Here is a 15,010-nt window from a genome sequence, read left to right as displayed (position 1 = left end):
GGCAGAGTAACACAGATGAGCACTTTCGCATATAGCTTCTTCGGATCTCATGCACAATTCGAAACAGATAATACTTACAGCAAATAATTCAACAATGTATCCAATCACATTCAATACATCATCAGGTTGCTAATTGTTATTAACAAACCATATAATCACCAGCGCTCCTCAAAAAACATTACACAGAAAAAACACATTATAAATATATGATTAAAATGTGAAGCTAATAACAATATTACTAAAATATATCTTAAAATATACACAATTAATAAAAATATATGTTTATGTCTATATCTAAAAATGTATTTATACGTATATTCATGTATGTTCAATAGCTGTATGCAAATTTGTAATGTATGTAAATGCACCTATTATAATAACCTTAACTCCTTCATGGGCTATTATTTCTTATTCAAGGGCCTAGCTCTCAGTACAGTTTGTATCGAGACATGTTCATTTAGACCAGGTGAGCAATGTGCCCCTAGTCTAAGAATCCATCTCATCTCATCTTGGTATGTCTTATTGGTCAAATCACCCATTCTAATTACCTTAATAACAATTAGCAACCTGACAATGTATTGAATGTGATTGGATACATTGTTGAAGGATTTGCTGTAAGTATTATCTGTTTCGAATTGTGCGTTAGATATGAAGAATCTATATGCGAAAGTTCTCATCTGTGTTACTCTGCCTTAGTTGTATTAAATGTGCTGTCTGAATTCATCCCTGCCGTGACTGCTGGTTGTGTTTTGTATTTTATTTTATTATTTATCGTAATCTTATTACAATGTTTTCTATTTACTTTTATTCCATCAAACTGTAACAAAATCAATACCTGTTTTTAATGTATGTTTTTTAATCTATATGATTCCATGTATCTATTGTCTTAATTTGTATTTTATTATTATGTATTTTCTGCTCTGTTATTTACTGTTTATCTAGATCTATACTGTAACACAATTTTTTTTGGACATGGAGGTTTTCTCCCCAGGCCTCTGCTGAAAAGGGACCTGTGTCCAGTAAATAAATATATATATATATATATATATATATATATATATATATATATATATATATGTATACACACACACACACACACACACACACACACACACACACACACACACACACACACACATACACACACACACACACACACACACACACATACACACATACATACATGCATACACACATACACACACACATACACAAAAGCTAATGTAGCTTCTTAGATGAATGCTAGTGCTCCACATGCCTCACCGGCAACAGTCAGCTGCACCCTGTAACAACTTGTACCCTGGACAACTGGTCCCTTTGCCCTGCCCTAGTTATGGCTGTGAGTAATGGGACAGCAGTGCAGTGAGTGAGTGAGGAGGGGAGTGACAGGACTGGAGGGCTACAAAGTGATGAATTAATATTTGGACGACAGCAGTACTACAGTGCTTGAAATTAACGGAACAGAATACAGAAGTAATGGTGCTGCAGAGCTGGGATGTAAAGGCATAGGGGTAGTGAAGGTGCTTGAGTCTATGATGGTTTTGTTCCGGAAGATGATGACATGCTAGTTTCTTTATTAAAACTACATAGAAATAAAAATGTAAACATTAAAAATGCCAGTATCGTGGCACAGAAGGAAGGAGTTCTGACTGGAGCTTATATGTTCCTGCTTCAGGTAACAGGCCCAGGAACTGGATGAGCCAGTTATAAGATAGGAAAGTGAGTTGTCAAAATGACTTCACCCTATCACAGGGAAGGAGTCAGAGTTTGTATGTGGATCCATGCATGCAGATTCAGGGAAATGTATTATTTTGCCAGTATGTACTCAGGCATGCTGCCACAGGTAACAGACATATGGAGCATGTGTACCCATGCTTAAATGTACTGTGTAGCGTCGGTGAACTGTGCATGCTGGTTGTTGAAAGGAGACTGATGTACAGCTGAGCAAAAATACAAGTCAGCCCTGTACGAAGGTCTGACAGTACAAAGCTGTCATGTCAGACCATCAAGAGACATCTGGGGCTACTGAAAGATATTCCTCTTCAAAAGGGGATGCCTATGGGTGCTACACTGTGTTTTTGCCAGTAACAGTAAGTCGGGTTTTCTTCATTTAACTATTATCAGCAATTGAATGTAGGTTCTGCCACAGACCTAGTAATATCAACACTAAGGGTCCAGGCACTGCTATGTTACTTACCAAACATTAACATTGAGGTAGCAGTTGGAATCGTGATGATTAGATACATTTTAACCCCATTTTACATAGGGTATGTAAATTTGATGTCAACTTTCCACTTACTAGTGTCACTGTATAGCCCCCCCACATACTTTTATTTATTTGATTTGTTTACTCGAAGAGTATGCTTATCACCATGTCACTGTATAACCCCTCCCACACACTTTTATTTATTTGATTTGTTTACTGGAAGAGTATGCTTACCACCATGTCACTGTATAGCCCCTCCCACACACTTTTATTTATTTAATTTGTTTACTGGAAGAGTATGCCTATCACCATGGAGCAATTTCAGGCACAGCTCGTGTGAATAGTCACAAAATAGATTTATCAACAAGAAAACATGGTTACAAGACTACAAAAGTAGATGTCTGAAATACAAAATGAACATAAAATAAATATGAATAAAGAGCCACGTGAGAAAGTTGATCAGTAACAAAGACAGACAAATGCGAAAGGCACAGAAAGTACCAGGCAGTTTGAATTCAAGCTTCATGTACTAAACCATTGTTTAAACATGGCAGGAAGAAATTGGTGTTTTTTAATTGATTTTTGCAGAAACCGAGCTTAAAAGAACTATTTTAAAAAAGATGTACAAATGGGAATACTAGTGTGTTCCAAAGGATTTGCATGTTACTCAAGAGAAATATGAAAATTAAATGCTTGTTAGCATTATTCAAGTAAAAAAAAATCTTGGGCCTTTGATGTGACTGATATTGATGGTATGAAAACCTGACATACTGACTGCACTGTTTCACAACCTGACCAAAATTATCTCAGACATCTAAGTAAGTGCATTGTTTCAAAGTATTCTGAATGGGAGACTGCACCCCCACCCCCAATGTGAGAGTTCTGATGCAACAATCCCATCTTTATACACACTAACTGCAAGAATGCCCCAGCTCATAGGTTCATGGATTAGTACTAGGTTAACTGCCCTTGTAGGCCATTTTAAACCTAGTCAGTTACCCCATGTGAGGATCAAACCCTGCACCTTGTGTCTGTAAGGTAAACATCTTTCCTGTTGCCTGTAAGCAGGTATGACATTGGTGGTGCAGGTTCATAGGAAAGTGCTAGGCTAGCTGCCTTTTGGGCTATTTTAAGCCTAACCATTTCCCTTTTGGTGCTCAAATTAACCTACCCATTTGGTGTTAGCTTGGTCTTACCTATCCCGTGGTTGATTAATAATCATTATCCCTAATGAGAATAACTGGGGTAGTGCCATAACTACTTTGATGGGATCCATGCATGGGATAAAGCTTTTAAGAGCTATATGTTTATATTGATATTTATATTTACAGTTATATTGCAGCATGTGGGGGCAGATCCACCTTGCGAGAGTTGGTGAAAGGCATTATGACTTAAATTAATTTACTGTACTGAAATAGTTTGCCACATGGTGATTCAATCATCTGGTAAAATTAGATCTAAAAAGTTGATATGGATACGTTTGAAAATGTATAAAATTTACTAAGACAAGACTGCAGAACAGATTGTTAGCAAGTAATGGTGAAAATAACCAAATGCTGAATTTAAATTAACTAGCTGCTCGGGGTGTCATATTTTCTCCAGTGATACTTTTGAAACATTCATGCTGAAAAGAGTCAAAAATAAAGAAATATGTATTTCAGTATATTCATAACACCAGGTCGAGCCACTGGGTCTAAGAATAATCATGTATGTGCACAAAAAATAGAATAATAAGATGCCTTTTCAAAGTGTAACGTTCAAAGTGAATTCTCCTAGTATTTTGGGTTACTTTGCTTGTGAGAAACTAGAGATTAGAAAAAAAACTCACCGTGTTAAAGCAAAGTGTGTGTGTGTGTGTGTGTGAGTGTACAAGCACAGTCACACCAAAGAGGCGGTATCCTGCATACAGTATACAACAGCAGTAGTGATGTCCCTCATAACTATTCTGCTTTATTCACAAACACAGGAAGTTTACCTTGAGACTGTATTGTACAAATAGATCCTGATGCTATGCCAGTGATATATGCTGTCAAGAAAGTTATGACAACCCTCAAGGATAGAATACAGCAGGAAAGGAAGTTAATGGGAACCTTAAGTGTCATTAAGAAGTGATGAGAAATAACATAATTAGTGAATGGTATGGCCATTCTTGTAAACTAAGGCAAGGTTGCACTTGTATTGATGCACAAGATATAAATAAACTTAAAAACAGCAATCTCAGGGACGCCAAATGTTATGTTTATTTACACTGCTTGATGACAACCAGAGATTCTGACACAGAAAACTAAAGAAAAAAACTCCATAGTGTATATATTTAATATACTTTTTGGAAGGTACAGATTACATAGACATTCATGTGGTATTTCATCAGCACCAATAATTTTCTAAAGAAGTGTTACAGAAGTAAATGAGGGTTTGGAAAAGTCTGTAGACAATTAATGATCCATAATAGCTGAACTATTATGACAATTTTTACCTCTCAGATTTGAAATACAGGAATTACTCCACTGCAGTGACTCAGTCTCTTTCACCATATCATTTGTTAATAGACAAAATGTTATAAACCAAACTGAAAAGAAAACAACAGACATGCTGTACTGCAGACACAAAATAGTAATGAAGGAATCTCATTGCAATAGTGGAAAACAAACATGGACTTTATCAAAATAATACTGTAAAACAGCTATTAGCCCTTTCTTTTAGATTAATTTAACTTCTTCAGATGTGGATGCCTTCAGACATGAGGAAGGTCTGAGAGGCTGAATGAAAAGTGCTAATGGCTGCTTTAAGGTATAAATCAAATTAGGCAATTTAGGCTTATGTGTCATAGTTTCCTGGGTCCATTGTAAGGCCGTCCTTGTGTAGGGGATATCACCAACACAGTTCACCATAGTTTGGTGACAAATCCTGTAGTTAAGCTCAGGTTAAAAAATTTGAAGAGGGGTTTCACAAGGGTAGTTATTAGATCTCAAGGGAAATTATCACACTGCATGACAGTAGTCTTTAAAGACTTAGAGAGCACCTTCACTATATAATCATCCCTTTTTCTTATTTACTACATGAGGTTGAAGTGTCATTTCAACTTCCCCCATTTCTTGTGATTCAATGTCACAATCCTACCTTCTTTAACAGTCATGATTGACTGTTGCTGGATGCTCTTATTTCCTGCAGTCCTCCTGTCTGTCCCAAGGCATCTTCACTAGACTGTCTTCTGCTTTCTCAGCATGTGTCTGGACCACCATAATGTGTTTTCTTTGACCTTCTTTGCAACTGCGGCTACTTTGGTTTCTGTTCTGAAGTCCTCATTTCTTCAGCTGACCTACAGTGTGCGTCCTACTACCTGACTCAGGCACTTTATCCCTGTATCTTCCTCAACTGCTCAGCATTCACTGCCCATATTTCTGTACTATACAGTAGTATTGGTTGCACCACTGTTTTGTAAATCTTACTTTTCAGCTTCCTTGACATTTTTCTGTCAGACACTACCCCTGACACTGTGTGCCACTTGGTTGCAACCCCTCTGAGTCTAGCTTTGACTTCCTCATTCAGACTTCTCTTCTCCTCAAACACCCCTTTCAGAAACTTGAAGCTATTAAACCTGTTCCCTTCTATTGCATTTTTCAGCTTCTTCTTCTGCATTCCCCTGTCTGTCATGTCTTCTCTGTGTTCCCATGTGCCTTCAGTTTTGCATTTCATTCACCTAGACTTGCTGAAATTCTTGCTCAAAGTTTGCCTGCAATGCTACATTGTTGCATACAGCAGCTTTGTTGATTTGTGCCCTCCAAACTGTTTGTCAATATAGTCTATCTCCAGTATGAACAGCAGTGGGCTCAGAGCTGAAACCTGATGGGCACTTGCTCTCACTGGGAACCCCTCTGTGTGATCCAACACTATTCATACTTGAGTCATTGAATCCTTTGTAGATACATAACCTGCAATAATTCTACCAATGTTTCTGGGACTTCATACCTCCACAGGACTGCCCAAATCAGCTTTCATGGGACCTTCTTTCTCCAAGTTGAGGAATAACCAATTGGATTCTTTTTTTATCTATAGCTTCATCTCAACTCTCTGTCTCACTGCAAACTTATCGATCGCGCTGCATTCTGATCTGAACTGCTCATCTCCCATTGTACATTCTACTACTATGCATATTCATTCATTAATAACCCTGTCCATAACTTTCATGCAGTAAGACAGGAGTCTACTATCTTTGTAATTCCCACAGTTGTAGATGCCCCCATTTTTTTGTATATTTTACAGTCATCTGGTACACACTTTTCTCTCCACACTGCTATGAGTAACTTCAGCAGCTATTTTCCCACAATCTCACCCCACACATTGATCACATGTACCCTGACCTCAGATGAGCCTGCTGCTTTCCTTGGCTTCATTTTCCTTAGTGCTGTTCTTTCTTCTTCTAGGTTGGAACTCCTTCTTTTATCATAGGCTGTGTCTGGGGCAGTACAGCTTCTGTTGGGTTTTCTTCATTCAGAAGCTCTGGAAATACTCCTTCCACAAGCCTTTGATGCCCTGTGGACTAGTGAGCAGATTGTTGCTGGCATCCTTTATGAAGCGTATTTAACTACCTTCTCTATTTTTTCTGCCTTTGCCTTGCAACCTGATATAATTTCTTTGTGCCATCTTTTGAGTCAATTTCCAGAAGTTAGTATAGGGCCTCTGATGCCTTATTCTTTGCATTCTCTTCTCTTAGCCTCTTTGTTAGCCAACCAGTTTTCCTTTATAGCCTGGTCTGTCTTTTCTATCTCCCACTTTTTTCTGCAACCCTGCTTTCTTTTGATGATTTTCTGGATGTCTGCATTCCACCACCAGCTTTCCTTATGTATCTTATTTCAGTAGCTGACCCGGCTGCATATCTGTTCTGTAGTCCTCATTCATGTTATTTTAAGGCCTGCCATTTTTCCTCATCTCCGCTTGTTTCATCATCTTCCTGAGGTGCTAGAACCCTGTGTAATTCCTTGAATTCTTGTGCTTTCTCTCCTGTCAACTTCCAGGTCTTCAGCCTAATCTTTGCTGACCTTATTGCCATCTTTGATCACTGTTTGTGGAAACCAGTGTTTTATGCTATGGGTTGACTGTTTTACTGGCCAAGACTTTGCAATCAATGATTCAACCCCAGTGCCCTTTCCTGAGTTGTATGTTGGCCACTCTTGTATGTGATCTTGTGACAGCCTCACTTGCCGAACCATGTGTTGGCTACTATTAAGCCTTTTGCCAGACAGAAGTCTAGAATGACCACTCGTCCTTTATTGCTGTTACCCCACCCATGTATATCCAGACAGTCCTCATATCCTATTCTGCCTGTCCTGATATGTGCATTCAGGTCACTCATTATTACCACCAAGTCATGTTGTCCTGCTTTATCTAGTAGGTCCTGCTGCTGCTGACTGACTGCAGTCTTTTCCTCACTATTACAGCCCTGCAGTGGCCATAGGCTGAGAATATTAATATTGCCCTCTCCTTACTCGAGTCTAATTTCCATAAATCTGTTACTAATTCTGATGACATACATCACTGGTTTCTGAAGTCTCTCCTTCACCACAATTCCCACACCATTTCTACCTTCCTCTTGAGTAGTAGACTCAGAATCCCAAGCCAAGTGGCTTTGCTGAACTGCCCTTCCATCTTGTATCCTGGATACATAGGATCATAGCCGGCCTTAGGCATAGGCCAACTAGGTGGCCGCCTAGGGCACTGCTCTGGCAGGGGTGCTTTCCCAGCATTTATTTGGTGTAGATAGACCAGGATGGGGGCACCAGGTGGTGTGTGTGGGGGGTGCCATGGAGTCCTTTTGCCTAGGGCACCAGTTGGCCTAAGGCCACTCCTGCATAGGATGACCAGCCTCCTCATGTCTTCCAATTCCAAACTGTGTTCTGTCAGTGAACCCACACTGAGCGTAGCAATTCTTAGTTCATGTTTGGCAGGTTGATTGGTTTTACATTCAGTTTTCAGACAACAGAGCCGTCTCATATAACATAAGATGGGCAATCGCACAACGGCCATTAGCTTATTGACCCAGGGCTTTATGGTGACACCGACTCACCAATAGGGGCAAATACACCCCCTCCACCATTAGCATGGGTCCTTGGTGTAGACTGGAGTAGTGTAAATCCTCAACCCACTTATCACCAGCAAAAATGCCCTTTTTTGGCAACACTAGTCCCATGACAGAATCTCTACAGCCAATTTTTATGCTGTCTAGTGGTTAGCCCTGACATGGCACACAGCCTGTGATCCATGTTCTCCTGTCTTAAGGATACACCACAGTTAATACACAAAGCAATTCTCCCTATAGACACCATCTAGAGTCTGTGCCACTACCCAGAACTCCACTCTTGGGTGAGATTGAGGTGGAAATACTCAGCATGTTTTTGGGATGTGGGAGGAACCCCAACAGACACAGGAAGAACATCAAATCTTGTACCACCTTGTGCATGGGACATGAGGACCTTAACCATTATGCCAGTTGGTATCAACATAGTATATGCTCTTTTGTAATATAAGTGTGAAGGATTTGGGAGTTTTGGAATGATTATAGTTGTTTCAAGTGTAAAGATCCCACTAAATTTGTCTGCTGATATGTTTGGTATCTCCACTAGATGCAAGTGTGTGTGGTGCTATTTTGGATAAGTTCAGACCACTGCTAGGTGTTATTTCTTAGTCTTCTAAAGTAATTAAAAAAGGACTAATAATTATCCCTGGCTTTAAATGCGATTCATAATTTGCTTTACTAGCCCTGATAGTATATTTCTGGTTCCCAACTTATATTCTTGATGCAGTCTTCTATATGAGGAATTTTAGAATTGCTGAGTCACATAAGAAATTTTTTGGCTATACAGTTTATTTAAGTTGGTGAAATACCAGGGTGGTCTGCTGTAAAACTTCCGATTATATTTAACATTAGCAGGGTCAGACAGATGTGGGCACTTCTGTATGGTGGAAGCATAACACCTTTAAATAAACAGAAGCTGCATCACTGTCAGGTCTGGTGAGCTTTCAGGTGAACTTGCACATCTCATCATAGAGTGTGAGGAGGTTTATCCATTTGAAATCCTTAATGCTGGATTACTGTCTGTAGGGGTTTTAGAGGTTTGGACAGAAAGTTTCATGGTTAGACTCAACTAGGGACAGAGAAAATAGAGGAGTGGTGGATATAATGCCTAAATTAGTTAGGACCACATCAAGAACATTATGCCTATGGAATTGTTTATTAAGTCCAAGCATCTCTCCACAGAACCAATTTTGGAGGTATGAGTGACTTAAACCTTTCCATTATAAAGGTATGGAGCTACCCCTTATGAAAAACAAGTACATCCAGGGATCTGACATGGTCATTAGTGGAACATGCAGGGCATCTTGTTTATGGGAAACTGGAGTTCAATAACTGAAGTTTGTAGGTCTCTGGGAATTTGGAAAACTCAATGAAAGTAAAGAAAGGTACCGATGATAATTGGAATCCATGTGAGTGCAATACATAGAATATTATGGTTTACATTTTCATTATGTAGCTTCATGGGAGAATGAACTGAAATGAAGGGGTTAATTATTACATTATGTATTAAATTGATTTGATTGGTTTTCTCTTTATTAATGAGTGTAAATATAAGTTAATTAGATTTAATGTGGTCATCTGATGAAGTCTTTATGGGAGAGACGAAAACGCTGGTGCATAGAATTGCATTTGTGTGTTTTGTATGCAGTGATTTTAACTCATGGATTTTGGAATAAATCTGTTTTTACAATATCACTTCATGTGTTTCCAGTATTGAGGTACGTTTTGTGTGGATTCTCTGGTAATTTGGTACAGGTGATATGGTCCTTGACAAAAAGGAATCGCCATCGTAGTTTCCATCCTACCTCTTAGTAATTCAGTGAACACATCTGTGCTCAAGTTGCAGGAGATGCTTCAGATCAGGAAATTTTTGTGAAGACGTCAGGCACTGAGAAGACTCAAAAATATTAGGAAAATGTTAGGAATATGTATTTGGAGAGTCCACTGGCTATTCACTTGAAGAAGTTTCTTAGGAATATGCATTTGGAGAGTCCGCTGGCTATTCACTTGAAGAAGTTTCTTAGGAATATGCATTTGGAGAGTCCGCTGACTAGCCACTTGAAGAAGTTTCTTAGGAATATGCATTTGGAGAGTCTGCTGGCTATTCACTTGAAAAAGTTTCTTAGGAATATGCATTTGGAGAGTCCGCTGGCTATTCACTTGAAGAAGTTTCTTAGGAATATGCATTTGGAGAGTCCGCTGGCTATTCACTTGAAGAAGTTTCTTAGGAATATGCATTTGGAGAGTCCGCTGGCTATTCACTTGAAGAAGTTTCTTAGGAATATGCATTTGGAGAGTCCGCTGGCTATTCACTTGAAGAAGTTTCTTAGGAATATGCGTTTGGAGAGTCCGCTGGCTATTCACTTGAAGAAGTTTCTTAGGAATATGCGTTTGGAGAGTCCGCTGGCTAGTCACTTGAAGAAGTTTCATGCCAGTGATGCTTCTCTATGAAGGGGCTGTATTTTAGAACAAGTTAATTCCAGACGGGGGAAAAAGAAAATTTTAAACATAAATTATTGCCTAAAGAAACTGTTTATATTTTAAAATACAATACTTTGGACCCTAAGTGGTTAAATAAGGATTGTGAATGGAAATATATGAATAATTGATAGGTTGATTGTTTTATTGGAATGTTAATTGTTTTATATGTATGCTTATATAAATGGTTTGTTTGATAGGATTTTTACTCCTTTGAAGGCTTTTGTGCTAAGATGCTAGAGTTATTAATTTGTTTATTATATCTGTTGCTCTGTTTTTTTTGTTTTCTTCACTCTTGTGGCTTAGTACTGAGAAGAGTCACCTTGATCTGGTCAGGTGTAGGATTGAGGGTACACAGTGTACTGAACTGGGAATAACCCCACTATCATCTTGCCACTGCATTATGCTAAAAGGGTTTTTCTGTTTTATGTATTATTCATTTTGGAATGAGGAACTCGTCATAGTCCTGAATTCATACAATCAACAGTGAAAGTGACAAAGAACTCTTCGGTTACATATTAAATTATAGGAAACACTTGGAAAACAAAACAAATGGACTGATTTTAAATAACATTTTACATAATGCAAATTAATTTTGTGAAAAAAATCTCTGCTTACTCCTTTCATTGCACAACTGCAGTTTTCTGCATATTTCCAGTTACCAAGTTCTCAGCTACAAATATTGTTGTAAAGATACTATGCAGTTTTTGTTTAACTAAGAGTTGCTGTTTGTTCCTGTTGCAGATGTTGCCCCACCCACCACCACTCCTGGCTCCCAAGGGGCAGACTATCAGGGCCCCACAGTAGTGCTGCCATGTTACTTCAGTGTTGATTCAGGGACGGTGGATTTGCACCATCTTGAGGTTCTGTGGCAATTTAAGGAAAATCGTGTGGCCAGATTTGCTGACAACAGTCTTTTTAGTAGCAGAAGGGCATGGCTTTCTGTGGATGAGTTGAGAAAGGGAAATGCTTCTCTGGTTCTCACCAATGTTTCCCCAGGAGATGAAGGGGATTATACATGCGATGTCAAATACTTTTCAGATACAAAACCAAGAGTGACTCTCTCTCTTCATACAGAAGGTAATTTTCTATTTTATAGGAACAATACACTTTGCATATTTTGTGTCATTCATACTGTAAGGAAATTATGTAGTCAACTTTAAAAGTGAGGAGTTTTTAGCTCCTAATATTTAAGTTCTTTTGACAACCTGATGCAGATTTAAATTGAGCATCCAATATGTGAGTGATGTTTGGTTTCTGAAATAAATGTGATGTAAATTTGCATTGTTTTTTATCTGTTTTATTTATATTTATTAATTTATTAAACACACACACACACACACACACACACACACACACACACACACACACACACACACACACACACAGCTTGACAAACCTGATATGTCTCATGCTTCTGCATTTTCAGCATCTGGTTGTTAGATTAGAAACACCATGTGGTTTACAATTATTATTAGACTGCTGAAGTTTGGCCCTGGCTATGTGGTAATTTCAAAATGATCTTAGTTCTCTTACAGATATGACACTTATTAGATACTTAGATTAATTACAATATTTGTTTACGGACACTGTAAACATTGCAGTATTTGTTTACAGGCACTGCAGACTTCCAGTGATACTAAACTGTAGTCACAAAGTTTAGAGCATTGTGTTGAACTTTCCAAATTTTTTACATCACAACTTCAAAACCATTTATTTAATAAGTGTGGGAATGTCTTCCTTCAAAATGAAACATAAATGTTATCTTAAAAGTCTGAGAGCTATCAAAGTTATGCATACATAGGTGGATAGTAATTTCAGTCCAGATAACTGAAAACCTGCTAAGCATACAACTCACTGTTCTCTACAGCATGATGTGATATTCTCAGTATTACAAAACTTCATTATGGAGTTTTATGAAGTTAACTGAAAGAAATGTGAGCCTTTCCATACAATGGTAAAGGAAAGTTTAATGACCAACATTCCATGACGAAGTCACATGATGAACCTGTTGTATTTTATTGTAACGTACAAAAGCAAATTTGTAATGGAAAAAAGCATTATAAAATAAGACCATCAAGTTTAAGACCACAAAAATGCATCAAATATAAAATTACTTTAAATTGCATTAGAAGACAAAGATTTTAAAGATTACTATGCCAAATTGTTACACGTTTAAATGAAAGAGAATAGATAAAATTTAATTAATGCTTACAAATTTACACTATTTAAACAATTTTGATGGCTTTTCTTGAAGACCACAAAAAAGCAATAAATAAATAAATAACCCAGAGGGAATAAAATGTCACAGACTGCAGATTCATAAAGATGTATGAATTCTGTATTGAAATAAATGCTGTTGGTCACCTGTATGTGCATGCACATAGTGGGGAAGGGAAATATGCACTCTTAGATGCACTATTACATCTGACCCCCTAGCAATGGCCAGGAACTTGTGAGAAGTGCTGCCTCTAGGGGACACAGCTCAGACTGAGGTGTAGATGGAGGTACGACAGAGTCCATTGCTCCATTCCCCTGAAGATGGCATGAGAACATGGATGGGGGTGGGGAAATAAGAAAAACACTCCCTAGCAGTAGAATGTTGATATTTCCAGGTTCCTTGATTTCCTTGTCAGTCCCAGACATGGGTAAGGAGGATTAGCCCTGGGAAGCTAGGTTGGTCTGGTTGACCACATTCACTACTAGAACTTAGAGGCAGCTGATTTGTAAGCTGTAGGCAGTCAAAGCAAGAGTTGCAAAACAGAAGGTATTAGGTAAGAAAGACTGTTAGATACACTAGTACTACTTTATAATTTTTATTACATCATGAAAGTCCATCCCAGTGCTCTAATTCCACCCTATGGAGAGCTCCCAGAAACACATACTTTTCTCTTCAAACCCCTTCTATTTGGTCTGACCCATTTTGTAGAAGGATAAAGGCCTGAACATAGGCCATGCAACCATAGTCTGACTAGCAACTTAGGCACCTGATCCCCACAGGCAGAGAAGAGGGATGTTCCTATTCTGGGATGGGGACACATGTGATGGTAGGCGACCCTTTCTCTAGCCCTGAGTGATTGTAACAATAAGTGGAGGCTGTCATAGTACATGTGGGTGGGCACGGAGGCTTCATTATCCTTGAGCCCTGGCTGAGGAGTCCCATTGGCCATGCCTCATGACAGCCATAACCACGTTATGACAATGTCAGCAAACAGAGAGTGCTAGAGAAGTAAGAACGTCTTCAGGGGCAATGGTAGCTTATATATTGCTGACCATTAGTGTCCATACAGAGAGTATGGGGCATGGCAATGGTAGCTTATATACTGCTGACCATTAGTGTCCATACAGAGAGTATGGGGCATGGCAATGTTAGCTTATATCCTGCTGACCATTAGTGTCCACACAGAGAGTATGGGGCAGTTATCAGACTACAGCTGCTTAATCCCTGCCTCCAGTCATGGTCTATCATGCAATAAGGCTTCAGGAGGACTGAGCACAGAGCAGTATCCCTGAAAGTAACACAGGCTGGACGATAAATCCATGTCAGGTGCAGCATCAATATGGAAGCAGCACATAACAGGACTACAAACAACAACAACAATTGTTTCTTCCTGCATGCTTCCAGTCTGGTCCAGTGCAAACAGACATGAAACAGCTTAATGAGATATTAATAACATATTAAGCATCAGAACTGAGAGAGCTGCAGATATTTTTGTTCCAAAATTTAGCATACATACACACATTCTATATTATTTATGCACACACACATATATATTTTTTAAATATTTTAATGCATCTTATGAATATTGTATCATGAGCTAACTCACTGTATGTGAAAGCAGACTATGCATTTAATTAGTAATAACGCACTACTGGGTGTGGGCATCACATGATTTACCCACAGTTGTCATGATTTTGATCATGAGGGCAAAGCCTGAGTGTTGAAATGAAGCCAACCATGGGTAAATCCTCTGATACTCACATCCTAAAGTGGGTTATTGCTATTATACAATGATATTATCTGAGAAAGAAAATTATTATGTTTCTTAAATAATGTCTTTGTATAATGGCACTGTAGTAGTGTTCCTCTGTGTTCTTCCTTGCATCACAATACATCAGTACTGTTCAGGAGAGGTAACAGAGAAAATGCAACCTCTACTGCTGTTTTTTATTTTATTTCCATTATAACCATAAATATTGCCTTTCTAAACTTAGAAAGTTGTTGAAATAAAAGGTTTTGTGTTAGTTTGCTT

At 38.5% G+C, this 15,010-nt stretch overlaps 1 protein-coding gene across 1 annotated transcript in view; it reads left to right on the top strand.

Annotated features, from left to right (window-relative positions):
- Positions 1 to 15,010, top strand: part of LOC122805777 — a 407,858-nt gene that overhangs the window by 192,105 nt on the left and 200,743 nt on the right. The window contains exon 7 of the mRNA XM_044076043.1: positions 11,502 to 11,837. Within this exon, the coding sequence (XP_043931978.1) occupies positions 11,502 to 11,837 (336 nt within the window). The remainder of the gene's footprint in view (positions 1 to 11,501; positions 11,838 to 15,010) is intronic.

This window comes from Protopterus annectens, chromosome 7.part0 (assembly GCF_019279795.1).
Source record: "Protopterus annectens isolate FY-2018-M chromosome 7.part0, PAN1.0, whole genome shotgun sequence".
In the NCBI taxonomy this organism is placed as follows: Eukaryota; Metazoa; Chordata; order Ceratodontiformes; family Protopteridae; genus Protopterus; species Protopterus annectens.
Note: the sequence above shows the minus strand (reverse complement) of the source record. Positions and strands in the feature narration are given on the sequence as shown.